Source organism: Brassica napus, chromosome C7 (genome assembly GCF_020379485.1).
Source record: "Brassica napus cultivar Da-Ae chromosome C7, Da-Ae, whole genome shotgun sequence".
NCBI classification, from domain to species: Eukaryota; Viridiplantae; Streptophyta; class Magnoliopsida; order Brassicales; family Brassicaceae; genus Brassica; species Brassica napus.
This window is the reverse complement of record NC_063450.1, coordinates 52,070,307-52,095,812: the sequence shown is the minus strand read 5'-3', so window position 1 is coordinate 52,095,812 and position 25,506 is coordinate 52,070,307. Positions and strand designations below refer to the sequence as shown.

General features: G+C 35.8%; 6 protein-coding genes across 14 annotated transcripts; 5 read left to right on the top strand and 1 right to left on the bottom strand.

The window, feature by feature from the left end:
* Nucleotides 1-1,134: 1,134 nt before the first annotated feature.
* LOC106408944 (signal recognition particle receptor subunit alpha) lies at nt 1,135-4,301 on the top strand. Of its 3 annotated transcripts, none has more exons than XM_013849630.3 (8): nt 1,135-1,379; nt 1,661-2,618; nt 2,695-2,779; nt 2,911-3,006; nt 3,098-3,358; nt 3,434-3,679; nt 3,758-3,841; nt 3,932-4,301. In XM_013849630.3, exons 2-8 carry the CDS (start codon nt 1,666-1,668, stop codon nt 4,055-4,057), a joined length of 1,851 nt encoding a protein of 616 aa, XP_013705084.2. In that variant the 5' UTR covers nt 1,135-1,379; nt 1,661-1,665; the 3' UTR covers nt 4,058-4,301. The 3 variants fall into 3 exon arrangements, with proteins under 3 accessions (XP_013705084.2, XP_013705085.2, XP_022561935.2); XM_013849631.3 differs by lacking the exon at nt 1,135-1,379 and adding an exon at nt 1,383-1,491; XM_022706214.2 differs by lacking the exon at nt 1,135-1,379 and adding an exon at nt 1,560-1,578.
* A 1,261-nt stretch (nt 4,302-5,562) lies between these two features.
* LOC106408955 (early nodulin-like protein 3) lies at nt 5,563-7,867 on the top strand. The gene is made up of 2 exons (XM_013849648.3): nt 5,563-6,693; nt 6,976-7,867. The coding sequence occupies exons 1-2, from the start codon at nt 6,507-6,509 to the stop codon at nt 7,356-7,358; spliced, it is 570 nt and encodes a 189-aa protein (XP_013705102.1). The 5' UTR covers nt 5,563-6,506; the 3' UTR covers nt 7,359-7,867.
* Nucleotides 7,868-7,880: 13 nt separating this feature from the next.
* Nucleotides 7,881-9,707, top strand: LOC106408950 (1-acyl-sn-glycerol-3-phosphate acyltransferase BAT2, chloroplastic-like). The gene is made up of 7 exons (XM_013849642.3): nt 7,881-8,046; nt 8,139-8,182; nt 8,294-8,357; nt 8,446-8,607; nt 8,704-9,110; nt 9,177-9,278; nt 9,368-9,707. Exons 1-7 carry the CDS (start codon nt 7,956-7,958, stop codon nt 9,581-9,583), a joined length of 1,086 nt encoding a protein of 361 aa, XP_013705096.2. The 5' UTR covers nt 7,881-7,955; the 3' UTR covers nt 9,584-9,707.
* A 1,938-nt stretch (nt 9,708-11,645) lies between these two features.
* Nucleotides 11,646-13,708, top strand: LOC106408948 (probable mannose-1-phosphate guanylyltransferase 3). 5 transcript variants are annotated; one of them, XM_013849637.3, is made up of 4 exons: nt 11,646-11,844; nt 12,307-12,418; nt 12,501-12,566; nt 12,649-13,708. In XM_013849637.3, the coding sequence occupies exons 2-4, from the start codon at nt 12,308-12,310 to the stop codon at nt 13,543-13,545; spliced, it is 1,074 nt and encodes a 357-aa protein (XP_013705091.2). In that variant the 5' UTR covers nt 11,646-11,844; nt 12,307; the 3' UTR covers nt 13,546-13,708. The 5 variants fall into 5 exon arrangements, with proteins under 5 accessions (XP_013705091.2, XP_013705093.2, XP_048619213.1 ...); XM_013849639.3 differs by having other exon boundaries at nt 11,649-11,849; XM_048763256.1 differs by having other exon boundaries at nt 11,649-11,849; nt 12,304-12,418.
* Nucleotides 13,709-14,248: 540 nt separating this feature from the next.
* On the top strand, nt 14,249-17,791 carry LOC125575603 (putative cyclic nucleotide-gated ion channel 9). Of its 3 annotated transcripts, none has more exons than XM_048763252.1 (7): nt 14,249-14,477; nt 14,856-14,976; nt 15,098-15,695; nt 15,915-16,127; nt 16,199-16,515; nt 16,589-16,937; nt 17,008-17,791. In XM_048763252.1, the coding sequence occupies exons 2-7, from the start codon at nt 14,909-14,911 to the stop codon at nt 17,686-17,688; spliced, it is 2,226 nt and encodes a 741-aa protein (XP_048619209.1). In that variant the 5' UTR covers nt 14,249-14,477; nt 14,856-14,908; the 3' UTR covers nt 17,689-17,791. The 3 variants fall into 3 exon arrangements, with proteins under 3 accessions (XP_048619209.1, XP_048619210.1, XP_048619211.1); XM_048763253.1 differs by having other exon boundaries at nt 14,328-14,477; nt 14,853-14,976; nt 15,079-15,695; XM_048763254.1 differs by having other exon boundaries at nt 14,330-14,477; nt 15,079-15,695.
* A 920-nt stretch (nt 17,792-18,711) lies between these two features.
* Nucleotides 18,712-20,392, bottom strand: LOC125590147 (gamma-glutamyl peptidase 1-like). Its single transcript, XM_048763258.1, has 3 exons — nt 19,940-20,392; nt 19,058-19,387; nt 18,712-18,960 (listed from the first exon to the last, which is right to left on the bottom strand). Exons 1-3 carry the CDS (start codon nt 20,249-20,251, stop codon nt 18,850-18,852), a joined length of 753 nt encoding a protein of 250 aa, XP_048619215.1. The 5' UTR covers nt 20,252-20,392; the 3' UTR covers nt 18,712-18,849.
* Nucleotides 20,393-25,506: the final 5,114 nt, after the last annotated feature.

The window sequence follows — 25,506 nt, the reverse complement described above, 5'->3', positions numbered from 1 at the left end:
TCACAATCCCAAATCTACAAACTTCTCTATAGAAATAAAAACTTTCCAACAATAGCAGATTCGTAAAAATTATTGAAAAATGCAACCTAATGATGAAAAATTCTGAAAGAATACTCATCTATAAAAAAAATTCTAATTATCCTTATTTCTAAGTCACAATTCAAAATCTACAATAGTTCTCTATAAAAATGAAAAATTTCCAAAAATAGCAGGTTCTTAAAAAAATATTTAAAAAATGCACCTATTGATGAAAAATTCTGAAAGAATACTCATCTATCAACAAAAAGTCTAGCTATCTTAATTTCTAAGTCACAACCCAAATCTACGAACTTCTCTATAGAAATATAAACTTTCCAAAAATAGCAGATTCATAATAATTACTGAAAAACATATATATTTTCGTCTATATTTGTGACAAAAACGTTTTTAGTGTTATCTTAGGGTATTTCCCTATATATTATATTTTAATTTATGTTATATTTTTTTAAAAAAAATTAATAACATAATTTATAAATATTAATTTTAAATTTATTATAATAATATGATTTTTAATATTTTTATAATTATATAAAATGTAAATATAGTTAATTTATTATTTAATCACTAATGCGTTTGGTAGTTAATCAGTTATAAATATCCCGCAAACGCACCAATTTCTAACCGCTAGACCAATCGTACAAATCTATTAGTAAAGCTTAAAACCGCAATGATTTGCCATCCGTAAACCCCCGCAAACGCACCTACAGACGGTTACACCAGTCATTGAGATGAAAAGCTAAAGCTTATTTTGTACTCTTGTTCAGATTCATGAGCGCATAAAAGTAATTCAGGCGTTCGTAAAGCCCATGGGGCTTAGAAAAGTAGAGTTAAACGTCCTCAAGATTTACGAGATTTCATTGGTCCATGATGTCTTGCTTAAAACGAAGAGTTTTAACACAGTTGCCGCGTTGGAATATCGTCGTGTCGTCGTCGTCAGTCAATGGGTATGGGACATCAAAAACATTCAATGTTCACCGTCCATAGCCATGAGCCACCCGGCTTCCACGAAGCAAAGTGCGGTTTGACTTTGTTCTTTTTCATTACCTAAACGAAATTTTAGTTCGTGTCTGAATATGTCCATGTAATTATCTTACTCAAATTTATAGTTTTTTAAAATATTTAAATAAATAATCAAACGACAACTAAAGTCTAAAACTAAAAAAGGAAAGAAATCAGAAATAATTTAAATTTCTACTGACCACCAACAAAAGAAAAAAAAAATTAATGTTGATCCCTATATATATAACAGGGAATCAGTAGAGCATCATTATTTAACTTTTTCTTTTATTTTATTTTTGTTCGTCACCGTCTCTCTCGCCAAGAAAACGACAGGAATCAAGGTTTGTATCCGATCTTATTCCTCTTTTGCTTTTGTCATTTCAATTTGATCGGAACACAAGACCTGTGTTCTGTTTCGGATTAAAAAAAAAGACAATCCGTAGAAGATCCTAGGTTCCTCAATTCGAATGTCCTAATCCGTAACGGATTGATTTTTCTCGAATAATTGTTTTTTTTTTTCTCTCGATCGTGACAAAGCTCGTAAATTGGACGATCCCGTGTTGTTAATTGATCAAAAAGATTCGATTTTTAATCTAATGGTTATCTCTTGATTTTATTTCAGGGAAGATGTTAGAACAGCTTTTGATATTCACGAGAGGAGGACTAATCCTATGGACATGCAAAGAGATCGGAAACGCTCTCAAAGGCTCACCAATCGACACTCTGATCCGCTCCTGCCTCCTCGAGGAACGATCCGGCGAAGTCTCCTTCAACTACGGCGCCTACACTCTCAAGTGGACGTTCCACAACGATCTCGGACTCGTCTTCGTCGCTGTCTACCAGAAGATCCTCCAGCTTCTCTACGTAGACGACTTGCTCTCCATGGTGAAGCAAAGCTTCTCCGAGATATACGATCCTAAGCGTATGAGGTACGATGATTTCGACGAGACGTTTAGGCAGCTTAGGGTTGAAGCTGAGGCTCGTGCCGAGGAGATGAAGAGGACGAAGCAGGTGGTGAAGCCTTTGAATGGTGTTAAGAAGCAAGGGCAGGTGTCGAAGGAGGAAACGAAGAAGAGCAATGGTGAGAAGAAGGATGATGAAGGTAAAGTCAGTAGCGTGAGTAACGGGAATCATAAGATGGAAGATGATGTTGCTAACGGGAAAGAGAACAGTGCTGATAATAATAATAATAATAATAATAGTGTTGGAGTTGATGTAAGTAAGCTTGCGAAGCTGAGGAGTAAAGGTGTAAGAGGTAGAGGAGGTTTAAGGAAAGCTGACAGTATAGGTAGTAATAAAGGTTCTTCCAAGGTGGAGCCACCTAAGAAGGCGACTAAGAAGAATAGGGTTTGGGATGATGCGGCGGCTGCTCCTAAGCAGGAGGAGAAGCTGGACTTCACGGATGAACATGGGGACAATGGTCATGTGGATGTTGTGGCTGCTGCTGACCAAGGAGAAAGTATGATGGATAAGGAAGAGGTTTTTAGTAGTGATAGTGAGAGTGAAGATGATGATGAACCGATAAGTGATGAGAAGCCAGAGGCTAAGAAGAAGGGATGGTTTTCTTCTGTTTTCCAGAGGTTAGTTTGTTGCTAATTTACTTAAATCTATTATATTATCTAAGTGTTTGAACATGTAATGCAATCTGTGTTTCAGTATTACTGGGAAGGCGAATCTTGAAAGGACAGACCTTGAACCGGCCTTGAAAGCTCTCAAGGAACGGCTCATGACCAAGAATGTGGTATGTGTCTAATATACTGCACTATATATATATGTAGAGAATTAGCTGCTAGGCGGATTATTCGGGCCTAGGCGCTAACAAATTATTGATTTCTTTTATTTATATAATATATTTTAGTTTTCCATTCACAGGCTGAGGAGATAGCTGAGAAGCTTTGTGAGTCAGTGGAAGCAAGTCTTGAAGGAAAGAAGCTAGCATCCTTCACGAGAATCTCTTCAACCGTTCAGGTGTTGAGTTTTGTCCTTGTATCTCTAATTGAATCTAGAAAACATACCCATCTGCAGTCTCTTAATTGTGGTGAAACATTTATGACTTCAGGGAGCAATGGAGGAAGCTCTGATTCGTATATTGACTCCGAGACGCTCCATTGATATAATGAGAGACGTTCATGCTGCCAAGGAGCAGAGGAGGCCTTACGTGGTCGTGTTTGTTGGAGTCAACGGCGTTGGTAAATCCACCAATCTCGCCAAAGTGGCGTATTGGCTTCAGCAGCATAAGGTCAGTGTAATGATGGCTGCTTGTGACACGTTCCGTTCTGGAGCTGTTGAGCAGTTAAGGACTCATGCTCGTAGGTTACAGGTAATGACTTCATCTGTTGTCTTAATAAGATCAGTTGATTATGGTATGCTGATTTGAATTTGGTGGCAACAACAGATACCGATATTTGAAAAGGGGTATGAGAAGGATCCAGCAGTAGTTGCTAAAGAAGCCATACAAGAAGCAACTCGTAATGGATCAGATGTTGTTCTTGTTGACACTGCTGGTCGGATGCAGGATAATGAGCCTTTGATGAGAGCTCTCTCGAAGCTCATTAACCTTAACAAACCTGACTTGGTCTTGTTTGTTGGTGAAGCTCTTGTTGGAAACGATGCAGTAGACCAGCTCTCAAAGTTTAATCAGGTTCAGTTTCTTACACGCATTAGATTCTTGTAATGGAACCCCTTATTAACTGTTTGTCTTTTTTTTTCTGAAATTCAGAAACTGTCGGATCTCTCTACTTCCGGGAGCACAAGATTGATTGATGGAATCTTACTGACGAAGTTCGATACCATTGATGACAAGGTACACAATAAAACATCGATAGAATGATTTGTTTTTATAAGTGTTTTGTGTATGAGTTTTGTTAATGAGTGTTTGGGATGGGCTTTGTAGGTTGGAGCAGCTTTGTCGATGGTTTACATATCGGGAGCACCGGTTATGTTCGTGGGTTGTGGCCAGTCTTACACTGATCTGAAGAAGCTCAATGTCAAAGCCATAGTCAAGACACTTCTCAAATGATCTTCTCATCATCATCATTACTACCATCAACCAACTATCATCAATCAATGTCTTATCCATCATACTTTTATCTGAGTTCTTGTTTTTGATTTTTGATTTGAAGACGATTTATCTTTGGCTGTGTTTTTTTTTTTAACTCAGAATAGACCATTTCGTTGGGGTCGCGACAATCTCCATACCATGTTTTTTTTTATATAATGTAACGTTTGTTTTTGTACTAAATGCTTCTATGTTTCATGTCAAATCTTGGCATCCTGGTTTAAGTTAACCATCTACACCTTTCTCAATCTTATTTATAACCGGTTAAGCTAACAAAGGCCGTGTGACTGGTTGTGCCTTAAAATGTGTATAAGCCTAGGCCAAATAGGTTAAGAACAAGACTTATTATAATTCTATAATCTGACAAAACTGGTGTTCCTCTTGACCACTGTAGACGCGTTAAAAGACAAGAACAGTCCCATAACTCAAGACAAGTTAGTAATGGTGATGCTACAATGCTACCAAAGTACCAATCAAAGCTAAAGTCTAGCCACTCAAAAAAAAAACGTTTGAATCAGTCGCTCTACCAATTAATAGCCATTAAAGATGTTTAGTTTCGTTCTCGACCACAACGGCTCCTTACGTCGTAACTCGTAACTAGTATAGTACTCGAGAACTTTCATGTCCAACGTATAAACTACTGTTACCGTATGTATACAGTTTTGATTATAAATTTATAATCAATTACTAGTAGCAGTTATACGACAGAGAGAAATGTACTGTTTTATTAGCTGTTAATAAAACTGAACAAGGTCAAAGAGTACACAACTGGTACCTCTTACGTTACATTGTAAAGGTACGTGTGTACTAAATATACTTTTTCTTTTACCTAGTACTAATCTGTGTGTGTCATAGATTGAGACATGTTCAAATCTATAAAGATTCCTTTTGCCTGAAATATATTATCACTTAAAGTTGATTTAAGTAAATAGAATAAACACAAAATTAACAACTCATTCATGCATACATGATTGGTGGCCTAATGGTTTAAGAAGATTCACCATGGCAGCCTGGGTATTCCAGATATACGTAAATTTGATAAAATAGACAACTATGAATAACATTGAACAAGAAAAGGAGAGCAAGTAACGTAATTCATTTCCATCATTTTCAAATATTGTTTTATGTTATATTTTTCTTCTTGTTTTCAAGATTTAATATACTCTCTCCGTTTTTAATACAAGTCGTTTTAAAATTGTGCACATAGATTAAAAAATCATTAATTTTTTTTACATTTTCTAAACAAAAACATCTTTAACTATTTATCTAACCATAAATCAATCAATAATAAAATAAAATGTATATTATCATTGGTCATATAACATTAAATGTTAATAAATTTTACATAGAAAACCGAAAACGTCATATAATTTGGAACATAAATTTTTTTCTGTAAAATGACTTATATTTAAAAACGGAGGGATACTCCCTCTGTTTCATAATAAGTGTTATTCTAACATTTTTTTTCTTGTTATACAAAAAGTGTCACTTTACAATTTCAATGCAAATTATACTTATTTTCAGCTGAAAATTAATTGCAACTGCATTGATTTTATAAATAATTTTATTTATCTCAAATAATATGTCAGATAGGTGTAATTAATAACAATTTACATATATTTCAGCAACTTTCGTAATCTTTGTGGAAAATGTCATAATGACATTTATTCAGAAACAGAGATAGTATGTTTTAAAAAATATCATTTTAACATTTTTTCTTGTTAGAAAAATGTCATTTTAGAATTCTAATGCAATTTATACTTTTTTTATATTAATTGCAAATTGCATTGATCTATTTATGAAATTCATACAAAAATATAAGTATGTGAAAATGTCAAAGCGACACTTTTTATGAAATTGAGAAAGTATATTTTAACAATATTTTTAATGTATTTGTAAATTATATTCCTAGCTTTTAATATCTCTCATTAATAAAATTATCACACATATATGGAAACTTAGTATATTTCAAAAAGTGGATCTGTTTTTTTTTGGTAAATTCTTTAAAAGAAATTAATTAGCTGGTTTGGTAATTTTGCAAACAAATTAAATGTTATTGAAAACAGTCAAACACTATATTTAGTACAAATAACTCATGGCAATCTACTAAAAATTTCAAACCAAAAATTTCGTGTCAGTTTCTAAATTCACTAATATATTTTGTAAAAACTGTCATTGACTTACCAAATCAGAGGAAGATTACACTTTAATATTAATCAAGACCATATTTATTTCAAGCTTGGTTCGGATCTCCCGAACCCAAGCAAAAACTCGGTTAAGCTCCAACCCACAATGGCTATATAAACAGCATCCACCACATCCAAGTATCTTTACATTTGTGCTAAACAAAAACAAAAGAGAGACAAACTCCAAACACCAAAGAGTTGTTTGTTCTAAAAAAGTCAAGAAAATGGGAATCATAGTTCCAGTATTGACCCTTGTTTTCCTCTTGCTTACCACAATGAGCCATGCTGCCTTCAAACCGAGGATGATTCTGGTTGGTGGATATGTTGGGGCGTGGAAGGTTCCAGATTCTCCCAGCAACACTCTCAATCACTGGGCTGAGGCAAATCGTTTCAAAGTCGGCGACGTTCTTGGTACTCTTCATTATTAAACACCTCTTCGTCTTTCTTACGATGCATGATAGTTTTGATTATGTTTCTCCTAATGCTTACAAGTTACATCACAAAGAAAAACTATATGTGGGAAAAAAATGAAAAAGGAATCATTTATTTCAAATGATATTAAAATATTTGTTTGATGTTTGATGTGTTAGACAATAATATCAACCGAAGGCATGTTTGAATGCAAATGATATCATGTCTTTGATATACATAAATTTTGGTTTTATAATTGATGTATTCATGCATTTGGATCAGTGTGGAATTATGACGCGAAAGTGGATTCGGTGTTACAAGTGACAAAAGAAGATTACGATAGTTGTAACACAGCAAAGCCCTTGAAGCAGTTCAATGATGGAGACACAAAGTTCAAGCTAGACAACTCAGGAGCTTACTTCTTCATCAGTGGTGCTCCTGGAAGCTGCACTAAAGGCGAGAAGATTCATCTTGTTGTTTTGGCTGAACGCAGTAATCCTGGTGGCGGTAGCGGTGAGGGTGGCAGTCCTGTGGTTTCTCCTGTTAGTAGTCCACCGGCGCTTTCAAGTCACGCTCCAGCTCCAGCTCCAAACGCTGCGGTTGGATTGAAGGTTGGAAGCGGTTTGTTCTTGACCGCGTTTGCGATTGGTTTGGCTATGGCTTAGAGGCATTGATCGAGAGAATGCAGCGTTATCGTTTTCAATCTTTTTAGCAAGATTTATTATTTGTCTTTTTTCATGTTGTTAAAGTTTCAAATCTTTTTTAGCAAGATTTATGTGCGTTTTTCAATAAAAAGGATGTTTATCACTCTCAAAAGTCTATTCTTGTGATTTGAATCTTAATTTAATATCTGAACGTTTTTACTAATAATCTCAACATGGGAACGAAACTGAAAATGTTTAAACAAGAACAGTTATGCAATGAGCTAAGAGAAACTCTATTTCATAAAACTTTAGAGGAGTTCTCAAAAATATAAACAGGCTATGAATTAGTCACAAAATTCTCAAAGTTTTCATTTGACATCATTCTCTCAAAGTTTTCATTTGACAAATTACCTCTATTAGTCTAATGGGCTATTTATTCAATGACTTTACATACAAGGCCTTGTAGTCAATAACAAACGGCATACAGTCTGTCTCACCAACAGGAAAATACAACCCGCCGCTTTATCACCTCAAAACGACACACAGTTGAAACTTCGAAAGTAAAAACAGCAGAGAAAAGAGTCAAGAGATAAAAGCAATGAAGATGGAGAGATAAGCATGAGCAAATCTCACGGACGATGTTTTAGCTCGCGAGATTCCGCCATGGATGTCGCTTCTGCTCGGGGGGTCTCTTCACATCCTCCTCCATGTATGGCCCCAACACTTTCCTCTATCTAATCCTCGTCAATACAACTTCTTGTAATTCAATCGGGATAACTCTGTTCCCAATCATGTTCTCAGATTATAGCAAACCCATTTGTTCATCACAGTCATCGTTGATTCGGGTAAAGCTCTTTTGCCCTTGTGTGATTGATAAAGTGATGGGCTTTTTAGTTGAACAATGAAAGTTTCAATCTTTAAGCTCTTACTCTTATGAACTTGCCGGGGAAATGCAGATTCCGATCAATAAAGGATGTTGCTTTGGTCGCTCTTCTTCGAACTTGATTACTTCCCTTCATGGTAAAAAACATTCCTTTTTGATTTCTTGATTAACTTCAGTCTTTGTTCTATGTAAAAGACTCAACTTTTTGTTTGCTTCTTCTTTTAGCTGCTCCGAGAGGGGAGACAAGGCGTACTAGTGGTGTACAATGGTGTAACCGCTCTATTAGATGTGACCCTTTCAAAGTTGATGATAAGAACTCAAGAACTGTGACTGTGAGATCGGATCTTTCAGGAGCTGCAACCCCTGAATCTACTTATCCAGAACCAGGTACTTTCTCTCTGCTTTGACTGTATCACAACCTCTTGTTCTTCTTTTTTGTCTATATACACTAATCCTCTCTTGTCTTTGAACTTTGAAGTGCAGAGATTAAGTTGAGCTCAAGACTCAGAGGGATATGCTTTTGTCTCGTTGCTGGCGTCTCCGCCATTGTTCTCATCGTCCTGATGATCATTGGCCATCCCTTCGTCCTTCTCTTCGATCGTTACAGGAGAAAGTTCCATCACTTCATTGCTAAACTCTGGGCTTCCATAAGCATCTACCCGTTTTACAAAACCGACATCCAAGGTTTGGAGAATCTGCCGTCATCAGACACTCCTTGTGTATACGTTTCGAACCACCAAAGCTTTCTGGATATATACACACTTCTCAGCCTTGGCCAGAGCTATAAGTTCATCAGCAAGACAGGGATATTCGTTATTCCGGTTATCGGTTGGGCTATGTCAATGATGGGGGTTGTTCCCTTAAAGAGGATGGACCCAAGAAGCCAAGTGGTAAGTAACAACACTCAGTTTCCTCAAGTGTTTTTTTTTTTAAACTCTCTTTACGGCATTGTATAGGATTGCTTAAAACGCTGCATGGAACTAGTAAAGAAGGGAGCATCTGTGTTTTTCTTTCCAGAAGGAACGAGGAGTAAGGATGGTCGGTTAGGTCCTTTCAAGGTAAACACACAATCTCGCTCAATATTCTTTGGTTATTGTGTTTAACTGAGTAACATAAGGACGCTTGCTTCATGAAAATGATATGACAGAAAGGTGCATTTACAGTAGCAGCTAAGACGGGAGTTCCAGTGGTGCCAATAACGCTGATGGGAACAGGGAAGATCATGCCTACGGGTAGTGAAGGTATACTGAATCATGGGGATGTGAGAGTGATCATCCACAAGCCGATATATGGAAGCAAAGCTGATGTTCTTTGCGATGAGGCCAGAAACAAGATAGCTGAATCAATGAATCTCTTGAGTTGAAACATTTGTTTTTTTAAGCAGTGTCTCTGATGATGAACAATGAGAAGGCTATATCATTTTTACATGTGGACGAACAAAATGTCAGTTTTATTGTTTAGAATAAAATTTAGGCCTCCTTTTTCTATTTTGTCAGATGTATATTGATGACTTTTATAAAATGATTGGGATGGGAGTAACGAATATTGAAAGAAAGAAGGAAAATAAGAAAAAGATCTGTAAAAATACAAAAAAAATCCTTATAATATAACAAGCTGGCCGATGAATGAATAATTAAGAAAACTTTCTATTTTTGATATGAAATCTGTCATACTTGAATCCGAATTAGGTAAGTTGCCAAACGACATTAAAGCTACAACGCATGTACTAGGCCTTGGCGTTCGGGTCTTCGGGCCAGTTTTTTTCGGGTCCGGATCTTTCGAGTCATAAATATTTAAATCCAATAGGTACTAAAAAAACTTCGGTTCGGATTCGGGTCGGTTCTTCTCGGATCCGGGTATCGGATCTATAATTAAAATATCCATAAAATACATGTAATTTTCGGGTCCATATCGGGTCTGGATCGGGTTCGGGTATTTAGGATCTGAAAAAGACATGACATACCCAAATTTAGTTGATATTTGTCATATATATCTAAAATTTTACAAAATAACTTAAATGAACCTATTAATAATTAAAATAAAACATTTTTAAACTCTAAATTTTACATTTTAAAACTTCATATTACTTAAAAAATGTTACAAAATAATAACAAATATTGTTAACAAAAGATATTTCAACTAAATCATAAAATAATATATATAAAATAGAACATAAAAACATCATAGTTTTAAATATACATGTTTTTAAGTCGGGTACAAATCGTTTATTTTCGGGTCCGGGTCTATTCGGGTCGGTTCTTTTCGGTTACGATTCTTTCGGGTAGAAAAAATTTAGACCCAAAAAGTACTTGTAAATTTTTTGTCCGGTTCCGGATCAGATATTTTTGGATCGGTTCTGGTTCGGGTTTTCGGGTCCAGGTTAAAATGCTCATGCCTAGCATGTACGTTTTCAAAATGGAAAAGTTAGATATCATAATCTCAAATTAAATAAATCATTTGTAAATGTTTGTTTTTATTTTTATTTTTTAACATCAACTTATATTAATGAATCGAGTTTACAAAGTCTTTGTGTAAAGCATCTGTTATAAAGGTAGGAACGTAAAAATAATATTCATAAGAAGCATCATTGGGTATATTAGCTTTTGCCAATTTATCAGCAACCTCATTCCATGTAAATGTTTGTTTTTATTTTTTAAAGTACATGCGAAAAATAAGTAAATAATTTAATTTGTAACCTGTTTTTTTTCTTCTAAAACGCTATTGAAAATCGAAGTTTTTATTTTATTTTTGTGTGCGAATTTTTTGAAAACATTATATATGTAAAAACCAATAAAAATAATAATTGGAGATAACTAATTGATAATTCTTTTACTAACTGACTAAAGCAAAAGGATTAGAGAGATGAGACGGTAATAAGAAAGAGCGGGTGGACCCACCCGGACTGCACAGAGACAGCAGTTTCAGTTTTCTTCTAAAAAAGAATCCAATCTCTCTGTCTTGTCTGAAACGACTTCCGTCTCCTTCCACCAACATTCTTCAGTTTCTTCTTCTCTTCACTTATCAGTGTTAAACCAGTCAACATACGGAGATAGAGATACATACTCCTTAGTTCCGGATATGTAAAGAACATCTTCAAAAATTTCATGCAATTTTCCTTAAACCTGTTCCAAGAAACGCACTGTCTTCTCTTCCCTTGGGGTCAATATATATTGTTGATTATGTGCATTTGGTCTGGATGGATAACATTATGTGTGGATGCCTTCCGATGATTACGACTCAGATGGATGCTATTTTGTGGATGTCTTATGATGTTTACTACTCAAATGGATGCTATTATGTGGATGTCTTATTGGTCGAAGCCCAATAGACTTGAAAATAAATCTATTGTATTTGGACTTTAGTGGTCGTAAGCCCATTAGTGTAATGGTTGAGAGAGTCACTATAAATACTTTCTAAACCTAATTTCTTGCCTCCTAACAATCATACCACTCATTTGACAAAAAGAGAAGATTAAAGTAAAGAGAGAAGCAAGAAGCAAGAGCCAAGAGAAGAATTTGAAGGAGTATCTACAAAAAGTTGAGGAGAAGAAAAGGGAGATCCGGTCAAGAGTCTAAAATTGTTTCTTCTTCTTTAGTTTGTGGATTTCACCTCTTATTCACACAAGTTCAGTAAGCTAAAGTTCTAGCTTATTGTTATATTGAATAGAGAAACACTGAGGTTGTTGTGTAAGGAAGCTCTTGTATACATTTGATACTAGTGAATCGTTGAGAGTGTCGTCCTCTCCCCAAATGTACCGAAAGGGAACTGGGTAACCAAATCTTGTGTGTCTTTAACTAACTCAAACAACAACGAGAAGTGTTCTAAGGTTAATTAGTCAAGTGAGATAAATCGGTTAATTAGTAAAGAAATTCTCAACATATATAGATCCTAACTTATTTACTTGTTGTGTTCTGGATCGCGATAAGAAGTTTCAATGTATATAGATAGTTGATTCAGAGATTTCTTTTGTTTTTTTTGTGTATTTTTTTAATAACTTTAAAAGAGATCGAAGATTATCCTTTTTCAGAAAATCTAGGTAGTACCCTGTTGCACAATTCTTGTTGATTTATATTATAAATCTAGCAGAATGAAGGCTCTTATTCTAGTTGGAGGATTTGGAACTCGATTGAGACCGCTTACATTCAGCATGCCAAAACCCCTTGTTGATTTTGGTAACAAGCCCATGATTTTGCATCAGGTAGGTGGTGGTAGCTTCTCCTCATTATGATGATACATTCATTCTCTGAATCATACCTTTTTGATTGACGATGATTAAACAGATTGAAGCACTAAAAGCTGCTGGAGTTACTGAAGTTGTATTAGCTATCAACCACCAACAACCAGAGGTACTCACTACCTTATTTTTTCCATTGTTTATTTACCCTTTGCGTAGTGATGATTCTCATTTTTTTTGTTATTTATTTTAAGGTAATGTTGAATTTTGTGGAAGAATATGAGAAGAAGCTTGAGATGAAAATCACCTTCTCCCAAGAAACCGAACCCCTCGGGACAGCAGGGCCTCTCGCCTTGGCTCGTGATAAGCTCATCCACGAATCAGGCAAACCCTTCTTTGTGCTAAACAGCGATGTTATCTGCGAATATCCACTCCTGGAGATGATCGAATTCCACAAGAATCACGGCGCTGAAGCTTCCATCATGGTGACCAAAGTAGATGATCCTTCAAAGTACGGTGTGGTGGTTATGGAGGAAGCTTCCGAAGCAGCGAGAGTCGAAAGTTTCGTTGAGAAACCAAAATATTTTGTCGGGGACAAGATCAACGCTGGGATATACCTCTTGAACCCGTCTGTGCTCGACAGGATCGAGCTCAGACGGACGTCGATAGAGAAAGAGATATTCCCCAAGATCGCTTCGGAGAAGAAGCTTTACGCCATGGTGCTACCAGGTTTCTGGATGGACATCGGTCAGCCGAAAGATTACTTGACGGGGCAGAGAATGTATCTCAACTATCTGAGAAAGAATGCGCCGGGGGAGCTTTTAGCGTCGTCGGGAGATGACGTGGTGATCGGGAACGTTATGGCGGATGAGACCGCGGTTATAGGGGAACGATGCTTGATAGGACCTGACGTGGTGATTGGTGCTGGATGCGTGATTGAATCGGGTGTGAGGTTGTTTGGTTGCACCGTGATGAGAGGTGTGAGGATCAAGGAGCATGCTTGTGTGTCTGATAGTATCGTGGGGTGGGACTCGACCGTTGGAAGTTGGGCTCGCGTAGCTGACGTGACAGTTCTCGGGAAAGATGTTCAGGTCGCCGATGCAGAGGTTATACAAATGTCTGCGAAGCCAGAGATCATACAAAAAGTGTGATTCATACAACGCGCGTGTGTGTGTTTATGTTATTTGAAACCTCTTTGATTAGCTCTTGTAGTATGGTTTTATACAGGTTGATCAACTTCCCGGTTCGGTTAACATTCTTTTGAATGCATTCCCTTGGTCGAACATCGAATGACAAAAATTAATTTGAGTGTTATCCCTCTATCCAATTGAGTATGAGTAACAAGTATTCTGAAATTCAAAGGTACATGCTTAGTCTCCCCCTCATGGCCTCACAGGTTTTTTTTTCTTACTCTTACACATATTTCTCTTCTTTTCTTTCTTTCAATATTTGTGTTAATCCGAATCATTTTATAGAATTCTAAATCAACGTTCTGTTTTGGTATAAAATCTGTCATACAGTCATACTTGAATCCGAATTTGGTAAGTTGCCAAACTACATAAAAGCTACAACGCATGTATATTTTCAAAATGGAATAGTTAGATATCATAATCTCAAATTAAATAAATACTATTGTCTAAAGTTTTTTTTATTTAAAAAATGCATGTGAAAAATAAGAGAATAATTTAATTTACAACCTGTTTTTTTTTTTTTTTTTATCTCAGACGGTATTGTACAGCAAAGTTATTATTTTGTGTGAAAATATTTTAAAATATTCAATGTAAAAGCAATAAAAATATTAAGTAGGGTTAACTAATTGATTTTTATTATTAACAACTAACTAACGCAAAAAGAATTAGAGAGATGGGACGGCAGTAAGTAAGAGGGGTGGGTGGACCCGACCCGGGCGGCACGGAGAGACAGTTTCTCAATTTTCGTCTCAAAAATCCATTCTTTTATAAATCTCTCTTTTGTCTGAAACGACTTCGTCTCCTTCTTCCACCCATTCTTCTCTTTCTTCTTCGTCCTCATCGTCCTCATCTCCGCCTGCAACTTCTTCATATACCCTCTTACTTCTTCTTCGGTATCCATTACACTCCCTATTAATTACTCTTGTCTAATGATCTTTGATTATGTACTTCCTGCGCCGTTTTGATGCTGAGAAAAAAACAAAAACTCAATTTTATATATAAAGTGATGATTTTTCGATTAAACCCTCCTTCCTTTACAGATGTTTTGATTTAAAGGTTTTGAATTTTCAGTCAATTTGGAATATTAGGTCAACGACAATGGATGAATGTTCTTCCTCCATTAACGGCTTTTAAAACCAAACCATGATACCAATGGTTCTGACAGAAATTCTGGAACCAAACATCACATGTTTGGTTCTTTTATATATTCAGTTTTTTTTTTTTTTAATGATAACTGTCTCTTAATTTATTTTTTATTTGCGTAAAAGCAGGTTTTGCACTTGTGTGATTCATGAGTTGAGTCACAGAGGGAGGGAGAAAAAGCATGTTCGACTGTGTCAAAAAATCAGTAAAATCACAAGTTATCAGTGGCCAACGCGAGAAGTTCGTAAGGTAACTTAGTTTTAATTGTTCAGACAAAGACTTTAACAAGTTCAGACATCTTGTGTCGTCCTTTAATTTTTTTTTGTTTTGAAAATTAAAGTCTTTCTCTAGTTTCTTTTGTTCTTCGCAGGTTGGACAGTATGGATTCTAGATACTCGCAGGGCTCTGAAGCAGGTCTCAGCAAATGCACACTCAATCTCCAAGGACAATCACGTGCCAATGGTGGTACTGGCCAAGGCAACAACAACAATGCGTCATCTGGTTCCTTTAAGAAAGGTTTTAGAAGAGGCTCCAAAGGTCTCTGGTCCTTAGGAAGATCGATCGGTCTCGTTTCGCGAGCAGTGTTTCCTGAAGATCTCAAAGTATCTGAAAAGAAAATATTCGATCCACAGGACAAGTTTCTTTTGCTATGCAACAAGCTCTTTGTCACTTCCTGCATCCTCGCTGTGTCAGTGGATCCGCTCTTCCTGTATCTTCCGTTTATTAATGATAGCGGCAAGTGTATCGGCATTGACCGGAGGTTAGCTACCATTGCGACAACGCTGAGGACTTTCATCGATGTGTTTTATCTCTTTCGGATGGCTCTGCAGTTTAGGACAGCTTTTGTGGCTCCTTCTTCTAGAGTTTTTGGTCGAGGGGAGCTTGTGATTGATCCTGCGCAGATAGCTAAGCGGTATCTGCAGCAGTACTTCATCGTTGACTTTCTTTCTGTGCTTCCACTTCCACAGGTAATAACAGTAAACACTTTTGTTGATTCATTGCTTCAAAAAATCGCTAGGCCGTAACTAGGTGCTTTATAGTCTATTATTGATTAGGCGGGATTTTTTTAACACAATTTTTCTTTAAAAAATTGTTATGCCGACTAAAACCGATTTTAAGAACACTGCTTCATATTGAACTAAGATGATGACTAGTTTATGTCATTTTTGTTGTTGTTGTTGTTGCAGATTGTAGTTTGGAGATTTCTCTACACATCTACAGGTGGGAGTGTGTTGGAAACAAAGCAAGCGTTACGTTCCATCATTTTAGTTCAGTACATTCCGCGGTTTTTTCGAATATATCCCTTAAGCAAAGAGCTCAAGAGAACAGCGGGGGTGTTTGCTGAGACAGCTTGGGCTGGTGCAGCTTATTACTTGCTACTCTACATGCTTGCTAGTCATGTCAGTTACTTTAACTTCTTTTTGTACTCTTTCCTTTGTCGGTTCATATAAATGATAAATCTACTTTTCAGATTGTTGGGGCTTTATGGTACTTACTGGCTTTGGAACGAGTCAACGGTTGCTGGAAGAGGGCTTGTCTTCTTGATGGCCAGAACTGTACCAGGAACTACCTGTTTTGCGGTAATGAGAACATGGATGGCTACGCTGCTTGGAACACTATCAAAGAGTCTGTTCTTCAGAAAAGTTGTCCTGTCAATGTGACTGATGGTGACAATCCTCCTTTTGATTTTGGAATCTATTTGAGAGCCTTGTCTTCTGGCATTGTCTCATCTGAGAGCTTTGTAGCTAAATACTTCTTCTGTTTGTGGTGGGGACTTCAGAATCTCAGGTACATCCGCATTTATAACGTCATAACCACATGTCTTGAACATTGACTAACCTCGTTTGATGTCTAAATGCAGCACACTTGGTCAAGGGCTTGAGACGAGTACATACCCTGGAGAGATCATATTCTCCATAGCACTAGCTGTTGCTGGGCTTCTACTCTTTGCTCTTCTCATTGGGAACATGCAGACTTATCTCCAGTCACTCACAATCCGGCTTGAGGAGATGAGAGTGAAGAGACGTGACTCCGAGCAGTGGATGCATCACCGGATGCTTCCACCAGACCTGAGAGAACGAGTCAGACGTTATGATCAGTACAAGTGGTTGGAGACGAAAGGAGTCGATGAAGAGAATCTGGTTCAGAACCTCCCAAAGGATCTGAGAAGAGACATCAAACGCCATCTCTGTCTGGCTTTGGTCCGAAGGGTAAGTAAGTTAGAATCTTATTTTAATAAGTCTTTAATCTCATCGATGTAACCAAACCATCTTGTTACAGGTTCCACTGTTTGAGAATATGGAAGAGAGGCTGCTTGATGCAATATGCGAGAGGTTGAAGCCGTGTCTGTACACGGAGAAATCTTACCTGGTCCGTGAAGGTGACCCTGTCAACGAGATGCTCTTCATTATCCGTGGCCGGCTCGAGAGTGTGACGACAGACGGTGGGAGAAGTGGTTTCTTCAACCGTAGTTTGCTCAAAGAAGGAGACTTCTGCGGTGAAGAGCTTTTGACATGGGCGCTTGATCCCAAGTCCGGCTCCAACCTACCTTCCTCCACAAGAACCGCAAAGGCTTTGACAGAAGTAGAAGCCTTCGCTTTGATAGCTGATGAGCTCAAATTCGTGGCGAGCCAGTTCAGGAGACTGCACAGCAGGCAGGTTCAGCATACTTTCAGATTCTACTCGCAGCAGTGGAGGACTTGGGCTGCTATTTTTATACAAGCCGCGTGGAGACGGTACGTGAAGAAGAAGAAACTTGAGCAGCTTAAGAAGGAAGAAGAGGAGGAAGAAGAAGAAGGAGAAGGGCCGGTTGCTAGCATTAGAGCTACGTTCTTGGCTTCTAAGTTTGCAGCGAATGCACTTCGTAAAGTTCACCAGAACCGTATTGCAGCAAAGTCTACTAAAGAGCTTGTGATTTTTCAGAAGCCTTCTGAACCTGATTTCTCTGCTGATGATCCTTAAAAACAAAGATGCTGACTATATTTTACATAACTACATATATATATAAATCTCTCTATGAATCCCTTTGACTCAGATTGAATATTTATTTATACTTTTCGTTTGATTTGTATTCCATCATTACGATAAGAAAAATGTGGTAGTATAAATGATCATCTTAGTTTGTTGAAGACAGAGATGTGAAGGAAAGGGCAGGTTCATAGCAAACTAAACATGGTCAGATTTGCCTTTCAGAAACTTTTTACTTCACATTGCAATACTTATACATTATGTTTGGGAGTTGAAGACATCAAAGACATGAACACTCTTTTTGTAAGTGAGCATAGAGCATATCCATGAACAAACCTCCATAAGCTTCATATCGAGGACACGGTCCACAATCTCAAACAGAATCTCTTTTTTATACTCGGAATCGGATGACCTTGGATGCAGGGAAGTGGTCTCCTATTGAGAACATCTCGGCTTGGCATACCTCGGAAGAAGCAAGAACCATGGCAGACTCAGAGTTTCAGCACTTCGTCCTGATGGCATTTTATAATGGCTAAAGACGAGAAGACCCGGTCTCCAAAGTAACTGCCAAGTATCTCATTGTGTCCTTAGTTATGGTTATGTTTCTGAGTCATATGTCCGGACTGTCAGAGACAGAGACTTCTATATCGATAGTTGGAAGAGATCATAAGTAATATATAAGATAGATAAGTCAAATCCAATTATCAACAATTGGTTTTAAACTGATTGACCACATCTATCTTACATATTACTTATTCCTTCCAACTATCTATGTTGGAGATTTTCCCTCTAATATAGACCTCTAGATCATAGCCAAATCAGAAATGTGAAAACATAAATGAATATGTTACGATTGACCTTCCAACTATCTATATGGAGACTTTCCCTCTAATATAGACCTCTCGATCATATCCAAATCGGAAATGTGAAAACATAAATAAATATGTCACGATTGACCTTCCAACTACCTATATGGGAGACTTTCCCTCTAATATAGACCCCTCGATCATATCCAAATCGGAAATGTGAAAACATAGATAAATATGTCACGATTGAGATTAATAGGTTATACATAGAATATGAATAAGCAAGATCATAAATCCATAAATGTTCCAATATAATAAGAGGCAAATAGATAACTTGGTAGTGAAACAACTAGTTAGCTGGAACTCTGCCTTTGAGGAAGTTCTTGCAAATCGTCTCCAAAAGTTTCCTGTCAGCTCCCTTACCCTCCATCGAGGCCTTTGCCGCATCAGCCATTTCTTGCTGCAAATGTAATTCATAACTCGTCAGATACATACCAGTGATACCACATTCTATTCCCATTGTTATGTTATATGATGATCATATAAGTAAAACAAACCTTGATGTAGCCAAGACGAAGAACACGATCTACAATCTCAAACAGAATCTCTTTGTTATATTCTGGATGTCCTTGAATACAGAATAAATGATCTTCAATGGAGAACATCTCCACCTCGTACTTGTCTGAATAAGCTAGTACTTTGGCACCTTCCGGCAACACCAACACTTCGTCCTGGTGTAGTTTTATGATGTCTATGCTGTCTGGAATCTCGTCTCCGAAGTAACTTCCTGGTGTGATTGCATCCTTCACGATGGTTATCTTTCCAAGTTTAAGCTCTGGTCCCTTCCTTGCTCTCCCAACTGTTCCTCCTCTAACTCTAGCTATGATCTAAAGGAGTTCAAAATTTTCTGTTTAGAGGAGTCTTATCATCTCAATAGAAAACATTATAGTAAGCGGCAAGTGAATACTTTATTGCAAATATTTTTTAAAATAATTAGGATTTTTGGCTAGAATGGCGTGTTTTAAACCATGTTAATTTAATTTTTATTTGAAGATCATACTCTTTCTTACGGTGATCCAATTTAATTTTTATTTAAACTTCTATTAGGTGATCCAATAATATTAGCCATTAGATCAACTCTATCATTCGTATATATTTCACCCACTAATCAAAAAAATTATATAAAGAGTATGATTAACTTGTTAACTCAATAGATCTTAACTGTCATGTCATGACTTATTGAAAACCGTACTACTTCATTCATAAACTAATATGATAAAGTTTAACGCAATATACTTTAGCAAAAAAATTAGCACTTAATATATCGTCTATAAGTAATAGGTTCAATTTAAAACCACTAGCTATGAATTAAATTGGTGAACAAAAATAATAACAATAAACAAGTGATAAGAAACTAATAAGAGGAAGAAGAAGATAACCTGGTGACCAAAGCAGATGCCAAGAACCTTCTTCTTCATCTCATCAAGTTTCTTGACAATCTCACATAGCTTAAGGATCCAAGGATCATTCTGGAAGGAATCATGAGAGCTTCCGCTTATAACAAAACCGTCGTACTTCTCAAGATCTTTCTCGTCGGGGAACTCGCCTTCCACGACTCTAAACGAGTCCCAATGCTCTCCCTCGTCTCCGAACGTCTCCACGAACACGTTGTGGTACCCTCCGTACGCTTTCTTAACGAACTCTGAATCAGGAGTTGCTAGAAACAGAGCGAATTTCTTCTGGTCAACCATTTTTTAACCGGCTGAGAAAACACGAAGAGAGAAGTTGATTACGTGAGAAGAGAGATAAGGAGAGAGAGAGACAAGGAGCAATGGAGAAGAAACACGCAAGTATGTGTGTATCTAAATGAGATTGGACTTGGTCGACCCATCAACTTGGTTTTTAATGTTGCACGTTTTATGTAATAATATTGTTATGGGCACACTTGGACAGCTTGCTAACCGTTGTGGACCGACTATTTGTCCGGACATGATTCACGCATTATTGAAGTCTAAATGATATCATTCTTACTAATATTATTAGAATTGTTTGAATTAGAATGATTCCTCTGCCGCTATCAGTTACTCCCTCTTCACTCTCTATCATTTTAAGAGGTATTTAAGATTTTTACACAAATATTAAAAAAATACAAAAAATTATGTTATTGGTTTTGGTTACATAAAATAACATTAAATAAAACTAATTCAACTAATAAAAAAAATGCAGTATTTTATAATTGGTCATAAATTTTAAACGACATTAAATCTCACCTATAATTGTGAGAACATCACTTATTTTAAAACAAAATCAAAATCCTTAAACACCAATTAAACTGATACGGAGCGAGTATATGTTTATATTATCTTAGCGTATCTCATTCTCATGTAGTTTTCTTTTAAGAGAAATTTAGAGAAGTTACTTCTGTGATGGCAAAAATAAAATACTGTCATCATTACTGAATTACTAAACGAATTACTAAACGACTCTGGATAGAATAAAAAATATTTTGATGACTTTTTCTTCACTATATTGAGGGGCTTGTAATTCTTATGTAATTGGAACTGAAATTTGGAAGTAGTTAACTCTTATATAATTTTGCACGTTTTTTTACCAAGAATTATAAGTGTTAAACTTGGTGAAAAATGTATTAAACCCCTTTTTTCTCAGTATCGTGTCTTCTAGACCATGACCATTAATTATATAATTCGCAAGTTGTAAGCAACGCGGCGTTACTAACGCCAGTTTTTAATGTCTTCTCTAACATGTTGAAAATAGATCACAAATTTTTTTTTTCAGAAAAAAATGACTAGGATATCACTAAAAAAGTTTTTGTCACAAATATAGTCTATAAGAATAAAAATGACCAAAATAGCACTTAATATTTTATTAAAAGAGATAAAATATACACTTATACCCCAATGGTAAATTAATTTAGAGGGTTTAGAGTTAAGGGGTGGAGTTTAGGGTTTAGGATTTAGGGTTTAGGGTTTAGAGTTGGAGAGTGGGTTTTGGGATAAGATTTCAAATTTTGAAAAATAAAAAAAATTTAAATTTTTCAAAAGATAAAATAATATTTTAGTCATTTTAGTTTTTGAAAACTATTTTTGTGACATAAACTTAGAAATGTGCTATTTTGGAATGTCCATTTTTTTATCATTTTTATTCTGCACACTATATTCTTACATTTAAAACCAATCAAGATCTGCGCGATCATCGGCTCTGGTCTAATGTCTTCTTCCCATGCAAATGATCTGTTTGAGTTACCTATTGCTATTAAAGTCGGTCATTATTGAAATAACAAAGTATCGATGTTATCGAAAATAATACTTTGAAACGTAGACTACAGCACTCTTAAATCTCAGAAGAGAAGGATGTGTTTCGGGCTCCGTCTCTTGCAAACGATTTGTTAGCTTTCACCATCGCATATAATAATATACGGCCCCAAATTCTTGTTTTCTTCTCCGTAGTGATACTAGGCTCTCCTAATTCAGTAGAATTGAACACGTGATTGAAAAAAGTGGAGTAAATGAGAGGAAAATAAATACATAAAAATGAATGGAAAAATAAAATTGGGAGAGAGAGTAAAGTAGAGTAAACATATTTACTCTTGCTTAAGTTGGAGTAAATTTATTTGTGTATTTTACTCTATTCTAACAGTAACTAGAGAAAAAAAAAAGGAGGAAATGTTTTTCACCTGATTGGAAAAATTTTAGAGTAAATAAGAGTAACTGATTTTTTTCTTTTATTATTTACTCCAGAAGTGAAATATGGTATTGATTGATAGAGCATTAGTATTAGCATTAGCATTAGCAGTATGCTATAGTAGCAGTATGCTGCAAGAGTTGTATACTTTTGCTAAACTGTGTAATAGAATGATTGGTAGAGCAGTATGAGTATGTTATTTAAAATTATTATAAAAATTAGTATATAATATATAATATATTTATTTTTAGTGAATATATTTCTATATATATATATATATATATATTATATATATATATATATATATATATATATTAACATATAAAATTAAAAAGATATATAATTAATTTATTTTAATTAATAATTTAAAAATTATGTTTATATCGAAAATATTATTTAAAAATAAATGTTATAATTAAAATATCTATTTTGTAAAAATAAATTTTTACATTTAAAATAAATTAAATTATATAAATTAAATTATATTTTAAATGTGAAATACTATTTTAAAACAACATATTTTTATTGTAAATTAATTTTAGAAATCAAAATTTTATTTTCTGGATATAAATTTTTTTTTTATGATATTATTAAATAAAATAAATGAATTAATTATATATTTTCTTTAATTTTATAAATTATAAATGAAAATGCTCTTCTAAAAATTTCATATGAGAATCAACATGAGTCTGTAAATGTTTGCTGTAAAAAAAAAAAAATCATATGAAAACATTGGCGAGAGAGCATTTAGAAAACATTAACATAATTAAATGAGTCTGTAAATGTTTCTCTAAATATTTTTTAATAATTGTTAATTAGATAATGTAGAATATAATGTTAATGCTAATGTTCTACCAATGACGGCCATAATAATATTTAAGGTTCGTTACAAACAAATATAGACAACTAGAGATATGACTATTTCCGCGCCGTTCCAAGAAGTGTTCTCACTTCTCACTAGTCATTTTTCGATTCTCAGTTCCATTATTCTATAATTAAATACGTCTCAAAATATTCTTAGGAAAATTACAAAGATGAAACTTGAATATCGTCCCTAACCGCGTCCAGATACGTACACTGGAAAAATTAATTAGTATGATGTCTACATCTATTGCTTTTTCTTTTTCTTGTGTCCAGTATAATTTTGGTTTTGTTTGATTAGTGGGTTTCTTTTCCGAATATTTTGCTTTTTCTTTTTCTTGTGTCCAGTATAATTTTGGTTTTGTTTGATTAGTGGGTTGCTTTTCCGAATATTTTGGTAATTCAAAAATTGTAACTCAAAGATCATAAAGTTTGGTAGAAACATTAATTTAGAAAAAATTTAAAACAAATTGAAATGATTTTTAGAAATTTTATTTCAATTACATTAATCAAATATTATAAAGTGAAAATTAATGGTCTAAACAATTCGTTTCGGGATGTTTTCCAAACACGAAATTGGAAAACACAAGTTTTTTTTCTTTTCTGAGCAACTGAAATTTTTTAAACTTCAAATCGGCTTCAGGTCCAAATGGTAGCAGCGTGATACAAGCAGACTTTGGACAGATTGTCCGCAGGCCCATTTTCTTCTCTAGGGACAAAGGAAAAACAATAGAATTCAAAAGACGCAGAAAGACATTCGATGTCCGATAGAACTCTGTAGAGGTTCATCGGCTTGGAAACCGAATTTATCGCCTTGATCAGCGATAGAGAATCTGATCTGAGCCAGATTTTGGAGATGCCGATGTGTAGGGCGTGGGAAAGAGCTTCCCTCACCGCCAACCCTTCAGCCATAAACCAAAACACTACCATGATTAGCAGTCGGAACTAGCAGGTCATTTCAAGGGTTTGAATTTTATCAACGTTTAAACCAAAACACTACCATGATTACCAGTCGGAACTCGGAAGAGCCGATGAACTGTAAATGGTTTACTCATAATCTCACCATTCCATGCAGGATCCAATTAATTTTGGATCTGCGAAACAAATCTACAAACAAAAATATGGTTCTGAGAGGTAAAACAGTGTTACGATGGACAGAGGAAGCACATTTTGTCTCATTCACAACTCTTTTTCATATTTTTCTGCATTTCCTCTAGGCTTGGGCATTTTACCCGGACCCGAAAACCCGAACCGGAACCGACCCGAAAATACAGGTTCGGGTCCGGGTCCGGATCCATGCTAAGTACCTATTGGGTCTTTTTTTTTTGGACCTGCGGGTCTCGGTTCGGGTCCCGGTCCTACCCGAGACCCGTTCGGATACCTGAAGTACCCGTAAATAATTGTATATACTAGGTATATTTGGGTGATTGGGTATATTTTTGGTATTTTGGATTTTTTTTAAAGTTTCGGGTTTGGATTTTCGGGTATAATTGTAGGTTTTTGGTGAAATTTTAGATTTTTAGAAAATATAATTTGGGTATTCAGATAAAATTCGGGTATGTTTTGGATTTTCGGGTTTGATTTTGGATAAAATTTTGGGTATTTTTGCGGTTCTTCGGGTATTTTTAGAGTTTTCGGATCCAGTTTGGGTATTTCGGGTCCTAAATACCCGAACCGATCCGGATCCGAAATATACCCAAAAATTTTGGGTATTTTACGGGTATTGAAATTATAGACCCGAACCGATCCGGACCCGACAAAATCCGATCCGAAACCGACCCGAAAAGTTATAGGTACCTATATGGATCTAAATTGCTAGGATCCGAAGGACCCAGATCCGACAATATCCGATCCGAAACCGATCCGAAACCGATCCGAAAATATCCGATCCGAACCCGATCCGAACATCCGGATGCCCAGGCCTGATTTCCTCTGTCATTTCACCTCGCAAGTCACAAGTCATTACATCTCTCTCTGGTTCTTTCATCCTACTCTTATAATTTTCGTACACGTGTAGTTCTCTATGCCGTTAGATCTTTCTCCTATGCAATAATGCAACACAACCAACACCTACCACAAATTTTCAGTTCCGGTTCGGTTCAACTATTACACGGGCCCCAATTATATATAGATATATTTGCGTGTGTACCATGTCAAAAGGAAAATATGTAGATTTGTATAGTGATTGGTGGTGATAGTCTCCATAAAATCTAGTTTCAACTAGGGTGGTGCACATGTTACTGGTCAGACCATCTTAAAGCTTATACTAATTTAATCATATTAATAGCCATATTGGTTTCCTAATCAATTTACTACGACAATTAAAATATAGTGAACTTAAAGTAACCTACCTTTAAATCTGTAATAACATGTTGACAAAAGAATCCCTACCTGTTATAGAATAATAAAACATCTAATACAATTTGACCGAAATTGAAGATTA